The 7,996-nt window shown below is 46.9% G+C and overlaps 1 protein-coding gene across 1 annotated transcript in view; it reads right to left on the bottom strand.

Annotated features, from left to right (window-relative positions):
• Positions 1-4,583: 4,583 nt before the first annotated feature.
• The window catches only part of LOC103365072 (protein FAM184A-like), a 70,066-nt gene continuing 66,653 nt past the window's right edge, over positions 4,584-7,996 (bottom strand). The window contains exon 21 of the mRNA XM_008292403.1: positions 4,584-4,624. Coding sequence (XP_008290625.1) covers positions 4,616-4,624 — 9 coding nt within the window. The 3' untranslated portion in view covers positions 4,584-4,615. The remainder of the gene's footprint in view (positions 4,625-7,996) is intronic.

The following is a 7,996-nucleotide window of genomic DNA, read 5'->3' as shown; positions in this document are numbered from 1 at the left end:
AAACTGAATGTAAAAATACATTAACGACTCCATCAGTTTGGAAAAAAACACTGGAATGATCCTTTACTGTGCTGCTGCAAGACGAGGCAGCCTGTCGGGATGTGCTTCTTGTTTCCGGGACAACAACACCCCTCCTGTGTTGCCGTGTGTTGCCGAACGTCGGGTACAGGGAAACCGTTTGAACTCTTCAGCAGCAAAACACACAAAAAAAGGAAAGGCAGTAAAATCGGACGTGATTGTGAGAAAACGTATTATTAGGAAAAGAACTGAGAGCGAGCAAAAGGCTTCTGCATTGCCGGATGCAGACGTCGAAGCTAAAATGTCAATAATGAGCATAGTCGCTTGAATAATCTTCACAGTGTGCATGAAGGAGTGAACCAGCCGCGGTTCCAGACGGGTTTAATTTACCGTTTCTCTGACGGGGTTTGTCACATTGCAAGTCAATATTTACATTTAAACCTCCATGAATACACTAAACGATGATGTTCAGCGTCACCTCAGCTTCACGATGCTTTCACAGGCTGGTCTGCCGGAGGTCTCAACCTGGTGTCAGGAAGTGTTTCGTTACCGTAATGAAACACGCTCGACTGTCAAAGGAGACGACTGGTATCCCCGCGGTGAGATCTGTAACTACATAAACGCTCTCGCTCGGACACTTTCTTCAGGCACAAAGTCCAACAGAATGGAAGAACACAGAGGTGAACATAGAAACAATCCATGAATTAACCCTAACGTCTACAGCACACAGCAGACGTGTCAGACAACCTCTCAGCAGCTGCATCATCGACAAGCTGAAGCACTTCCTCCTGTGAACAATCAAAAACAATCCAGAAAAACGTCACTGAAAGTTCAGGCCCCACAGTAGAAACTCAACAAAAACCGAGCCCGCCTGTGGTTTCCAATCTGCATCGTGAGCAGAGGATGGGAAAGGATAAAGAAAGATTTGTGAACAACGAAAACAATCCTGAAGAAGTCCAGAGTGAGCAGTGACCAGGATGTCCTCCTGAAATGACTGAAATGACTGAAATGACGGAGCACGGAAAAATTTGTGCAAGATGAATCTTTGCCAAAGAACATGAAACCAAGTGATTGTATGGAGCTCCTTCTTTGGTCAGATGAAGATAAATGTGCTGGGCTCAGATGGAGTCCAGCATGGTTGGTGTGAACCTGACCAGAACCACCACAGAGGATGCATCGTTCTAACAGTGAAGCACGGAGGTGGCAGCATCATGATGTGGAGCTGCATGAGGGCAGAAGGCGTTGATGACATTTCTTTCTTTCTTTTTCTTTTTTTTAATAAATAAATGTAAATTTGTCTTTATTATTTCCAGTAGAGCAGTGGAGATGGGGGAGAAGAACGGGGAGAGACCTGCAGCAAAAGGCCATGAGCAGGATTCAAACTCCAGACCGCTGTGTCTGGAGCTCCTGTTCATGGGACGCCGTCTCATCGTGGAGCCGCCGGGGCGTCCCACGTTGATGACAATTCTAGATGCTCCATGAACTTAGTGGACTCTGGTCTCCTCCATGCTGAGGACGATTGTCATCAGCATCATGATGTGGGGCTGCATGAGTGGAAAAGGTGTTGCTGACATTTATAGATGAATGTCTGAGGATAAACCAAAACACTGGCTGATGAGACGCATCCAATAAAACACCTTTGTGTATTTTAAAGAGAACGGTGGCGCAACCAAAAGCTACAGCAGCTGATGGACATCGACATCATCAACATCATACGAAACGCTGAAAGAATAAAAGATGTGAGTTCCTACTGTGGAGCCTTTTTTCAATCTCGTAAATCTAACCTTAGTGTTTGATCTCACATGAGACGTATGCGAGCTGCTGCGAGGCGATTCGACGCTGAATCATTTGGCTGATAGGACACAGAGGCGTTCTCTCGTCTGCTGCAAACTGTAAACCTCTTAGAAGGTGCGTTTTGCAGAAAACAAACTAAATTCAGTGCAACAGCTCAGCAACAGTGTCCAGTATTCGCTGCGACGGCGTCGGTGAGGCGTGACATCGTGTCTGAATGCAAACAGCGAAACACTTCCTGGACCGCCGAAGCCGCGACAGGTTCTGTTACGGAAGACGAGCGTCGATGGTGCTGAACTGAAACGTGTAAACTCTTGGACCTCGCGTCGCTCCATCCTCCCTCCGCGAAGCAACAAACGGAGCCTCTTGGGGCTGACGACGACCATGCAGCTTGGAAACTGTACAGGTTACTGAATGGACTTCAGCACGAGAACGATGTAAACTTTTCAAGTCAAGTAAAAAAAACAGACAGTACACCGAAAAACTGGAGATATGAGGGTTTCAAGTGAGCGACAGCAGCATCATGATAGTGTTTCTGTTTTCACATGCTCTATGGTCTGCAGGCGGAGACCGGAGTCGAAGGGTCCAGCCACTGACACCAACTCCCTGCTCGGGTTGAAATTGCTTGACTTAAACGCTCCTTGGCTTTAAAAAGAACAAAAAAAAAAAAAAAGCGGCCGGGAGTGGATCGGCGCGTCAGTGACGGAACTCTTCGGCTGCGTCTCGGCTCCACTGGCATCACAAACAGACCGTAGAAAAACAGTAGCTTCTTACGTTATAAATACTAGAATAATAAAAACATGAGGGGTGCTTGATTCAGTTCGTCTGGATGTTTCCCCTCCTGAGGCGTCTCGATGCATAAATCAAGCGCCCCTCGGCGAGCGCAGGGGATCCCAAAATGACTTTCAAACATACACTGTACAGTGGGAGCACTGGGACAGCAAGCTAAAGTTTTTGCTGGTGTCGTTATCTGGAGTTTCTCGCACTGCAGATGCCAAAAATAAAAAACACAAACACAACCGGAGAGGTCCGTCCGCTTGACAAACACAGATTCACACGACGGATGGACCAACGATATGAAAGGCGAGTATCAAGGCAATAATCGCTCCGTCCTGGCCGAACTGGGGAAGCCCTTCCAGCCACGTCACAGCTCGTAAGACACATGTTGATGAACAGAGAGGACGACAGACGAGGGGTTTCTGACGACACATCGCTGCAGTCTGCGGACATTTGCATGAGCTTGGAGGCTTGGAGGCGTCTATCTGGGGATTATTTATGACGACTTCGGTGTAGTTTTTATACCCGTCATGACAACATTTTTCTCACCAGAGTGCATCATTATTATTTAACCCTCTGATCCCCAAAACCCGCCGGCGGGTTTAAAAGGCGAATTATCTTTTTAAAAAATGCCAAAACGACACCAGTTACCGGAGCTAGAAACGGAAAAAACTGAAAAAATGGTCGGATTTTGAACTTTGTAACAGTCTAGGAGGTAATAATCTGCGATGTGTCGCTCCGTCAAGACAATTAGCCGAGTCTGAGCTTAAAAATATTTTATCAGAGTCCCTTTCTACGTGACAGGAGTCTGTACAAAAAACTAAAATCTCGCGGTGCGACCGTGAAGCCGTTTGTGACTCAGCTTTTGTGACAAAAGTTCAGGGACTTCTCGGCTGAACTGTTTCCACAGAGCAGAGAGGAGACGAGCGTTCGAACAAATCAAAACCATAAAATATTAAAATATCTCTCGTATGTGAAGCCACCATTTGTTTTGTCACCCGTGGACACTTAGAACAACGTCGACATTCCAGCTTTTTGCGAAATAAACAATCAAAGAAATCCGACTTCCTGTTGTTGGCGTACTGACGGCGTCGCTCCGTCTCCGTCTATTCACGTTGTTTCCATCGACCTCATAGTGCATCGAGAAACGTCCCCGTTGGAGCTCAGAGGGTTAAAACGGGACTTAACTGAAAGACTGTTTTTAACAGAAACCAGTCACATGTTTACGACGTTCTGGATGAACTCGGGCGTGTTCACGAGCTCCTTCTGAGCAGAACTCTGCCGTTAACGCTGGAGTCGAGAATCTTCACCGCTGTGGCTACTGACGAGCGTCTGGTAAAAACCCAACCAGGAGAACATCGTCGCTGCTGGACGAGCCTTTATTTGCTGGAATAGCAGCTTCGCCTGCAGCTGCATTCGTGCGACGGTCACCAGGAACCGTCTCGCTGAGAAGAAGACGTTGGATTTTCTAAATTCGCTTCGTGCTGGAAGGTTCTTGTCATATTTTAGCCGACTCGTCGTAACAGAGGGATGATCTGAGCGACACTATTTTCCATTTTAACCTGTAAAATAAAAGCGAGTCATCCCTCGACGTGCCGCCTCGTCGCCTGAACTAAAGCGCAGCAGCACTGACGCGCCTTCAGTTTTCCTCTTTATTTTCATTCAAGCTCGTACAAATGTCACATTCTGCAGGATGAACGAACGAAAAGACGGATCGGCGTGTTTGCAAACGCTCTGGCGGTTTGGAAGCCCGAAAGGTTGAAGACTGACACGAGTGGACGTTTGATTTCTCTCAAAAGCTGCAGTTCGATCGCGGTCCAACTTTAGCTCTCTGTCCCATTACTGGATGTTTTGACAGAATTGGGATGTTTTGTTGTCGTTTTTTTTTTTTTTTGTTGTTGTTGTTTTTATGTTTTTTGCCGGTCAGAAAGAGAAGTACTGGGAGAACAGCTCCTCTTCTTTTGTCGCGTACTCTTTGCTTTTTCCCGCCTCCGTCCCACGAGGGTCCGCCGGCGGCGCGGCGTCGGCTTCAGGAAGGCTGCGGGGGGAAGAGAGAAAACACGACAAGCGTCAGAAGAGACGAGCAGCGAGACAGAAAAACAACTTTGGGGTGTTTGTCATCACACAGACTCGTAGCTGGGAGGACGACAGTGACGGTGGTGCGTTCGTGACGTCGGGGGAGTCGGATGTGACGCCCAGAACCAGCAGGGACTTAAATCGCTTGTTCAGGAACAAACATGCACATGAAGGAGACGACAAGTTGAACCACAAACACAGCAGCCTGAGAAACAAACAGCATCAGAGCCGTAACTCAACCAAACCGCGCTGTCCCGGCGCGTACATAAATCAGCTGGTGATACGACGCCTGCTGCATCCACACCGATGATACGTTTTCATTTTCAAACTCTCTGAACCCCCAAAACCTGAACATCCAGCAGCGATTTCAACTTTCCAACAGTCCTTGAACTCCTCATCTGCGACGGGTTTCATCAGAAACACTTTTTTCTACCCGTCGTAGCTAAAAATGCACCAAAAATAAAAACTAACTGAGCGACTTGAAGACACGAGAGGCTCACCTGTGATCATGTGACACCAACGGGAGGAACTCGGCTGAACTGCTTCCCCGGAGCAGATTAAAACTGGACGATTTGTTTTTCTCTGGGAACACCCAGAAACTGCTGCTCGGGCTTCAGAGATTTAAAACAATTCGCAGGTGGACGCGTGTTTTAGAAATAACTCACGTAAAGAAACAGCTCGCGTTTCCTTAGCGGTGGAAGCAGCCATGTTGGTTTGTTTATCGCTGATCTTTCTCTGTTTCGCTGTAAATGGAATTCAGAAAGTTAAAATCACGCTGCTTCTAAAAAGTCTCGTGGCTGAGACCATAAACTGTAAACTCGAGGTAACAACCGAGAACTAAAACCTTCTTCTTGTAGACTGTAGTGCAGCCTGACTCCTGACCAGAGGAGTCGCCCCCTGCTGGCGGAGGAGCATAAGCGTCCTGAGAGGTGCGGACGTTTTAAAATGAAGACGTTTCAGTGAGGATGCAGCAGAAGTTTAACCACAAAACCAGGACAGCAGTCGAACACACAGAAACCATCTCATGTGAAAGAACCAAACAACTGTGGACAAGTAAACGTTGGATGCAGTGAGCTGAAACCAGACGTACGTTTCAACGTCGAGCAAAGAAATTCCTACCGATCCGTGAGCGTGTTTTAACGTCACAGGCAGCATGCAGCGGGTGTTAGCCGACTGCTACGTGGAGCTCCTCCTCGGTCGTCGCGTTCGGTGGGTCCCAGACGAGTCTGGTCGCGGAGAGTCTGAGGTGTTTTTAACTTTCTATCGCAAGTCAGTGTTGCACAAGAACGATGCTGAATTTGAACCGTTTGAACTCAGATTTTCAACTTTCCGACTGTCCTCGAACTACTCATGTGTGACGTGCACGTCTGTCGCGTTTAAAAATCAGATTTTTCTGCGTGTCTTGTTTAAAAAAATATGCCAAAAATAAACCGGTTGCTCTAAATAGATTCTGTAAAAAACAGAAAATTCTGAGCTCTTCGGCACAACTGGGAAGCTGGAAACGACTCGGCTGCGACCGACGGTAAGGCGGGAAAAATTCAGCGACTTTTCGGCCAAACTGGAGGTAGAGCAGAGAGGAGACGAGGATGGAAGTAATTCATGATTTTGTGCCGTAAGAAGAATTTTTTTTTTCTAATATTGGTAAATTGGAACATTGGAAAAATGTCGCACATGTTGATTCCGGGTTTGTTCTTTTTTTGTACGACAATTTTCTAGATTTAGATTTAAGGCGTTATAGTTTTATAGTTCTTTCAACATGTGTGATTGAAAATTAACCAAAAAAATAAAAAACAAAGCGTCTGTTATCATCAGATTCTTTTAAAAAACAAAACAAATCCTGTGTTCCTCAGGACAACCGTGAAGCCAAGAGTGACTGTGATCAGTGGTGGGACTTCTTGGTTGAACTGCAGCTTGAGTAAAAAATATGTACATGAGTATGTAGAGTCAGTTTTATCTTTTTAATATCTAGTTGTTATCATTTATGGCGTTATAACTTTGTCAAACACGACAAAAGACTAATTTTTAAGCTCTCTCTGCTTCTTCCTGGTTGCTCTATTTCCATGAAGCTGCAGGACTTTATATAAGAATGAAAAATGAACCTACAGTGAGTAAAAACGAGACAAAAGCAAAACGAAACCACAGAGAAACTTGAGGATGAACGAAAAACAAAACTATTGTCATGATTTAATCTTAAGACAGCATTTAGAGGAAACAGCGAACTTCCTCTCTCATTTTAAACGGCTCTAAAAGCGACAATAAACAGTAAAAAACAAAACGCTGGACGCGACAGAAGCCTTCCAGACGAACTCCTGGTTCAGCTGCAGCGTCGCCCTCCAGCCGTCGACCTCCCAGTGATTTCTAATCAGCGGCTGCAGCTCCTTCATCTCCTCTCCTGTTGCCTTCTGCCGACAGAACAAAGGCTGAAACGGTTTCTTTCTTTCAAGTTTCGCATTTGCAATTTGCCGCAGTGCTTTCAAATCTTTTCTTTTTCTTTTCTTTTTTTCTTCTTCTCGCCCGCTTTGCTTTAGCCAGGATCTGAAGTCCCATCGAGACTGATTTGCAAAGTCTCGGGGTTCGTTTTCATGAGCCGACTGCGAGGATTTGCGGCGAATTTAAAAGAAGATTCAGTCTGTGATGGAGTCGTGTTGGGAGAATGAGAAATGTTAAAGCGTAATGGATCAAAAGGGGATTATATGTTCGTTATTTTTGCGCGCTGACCCTGATCTAATGGAAAATGAAAAGATCAGTGTTGCACCGATTGTAGCCGAGGACGGCGTTCCGAGTAGCAGAGAACAAAATGAAAGATTAAAATCCAACTTTAGCTGTGAGAGGTGGAGAAGCAACGCAGGGAAACTGAAAGTGAGGCGGCAAACGGGGCAGAACCGGCTGCCTCCAGCTGTGCAGTGAGAGTGAAGCAGCGACGCGACTTCAGTTCTCACCTCCTGAAGCTCTGCAGGCCCTGATGCTGCAGCAGGGCTTCCTGAGGATGAGCGGCATGAGGAGCAGCAAGGCTCGGCATGGGATGGTGTGGAGGATGAGGAGAAGAAGGAGGAGGAGGAGGAGGAGGAGGAGGATGCTGAGGAAGAGGAGGAAGAGGGCTGAGCAGTGGCGGGGCTTTCTTAAGGCGGGGGAGGGACCTGTGGAGGGGGGAGGGAGGTCCGAGCTCCTCCCGTCCCTCCACTTCCTGTCCGAATCGCAGAGCCGAGCGGCTAGGAAAGCTGCTGAAGCGGCGGTCTGATTGGCTGCCTGCTTTCGACTACAGACACACATAGAGAGGCGAGACATGAGTGCTAGCTACCTGCGGCTAGCTACCTGTGACTAGTTACCTGTGGCT

This window comes from Stegastes partitus, unplaced genomic scaffold (assembly GCF_000690725.1).
Source record: "Stegastes partitus isolate 25-593 unplaced genomic scaffold, Stegastes_partitus-1.0.2 Scaffold807, whole genome shotgun sequence".
NCBI classification, from domain to species: Eukaryota; Metazoa; Chordata; class Actinopteri; family Pomacentridae; genus Stegastes; species Stegastes partitus.
Note: the sequence above shows the minus strand (reverse complement) of the source record. Positions and strands in the feature narration are given on the sequence as shown.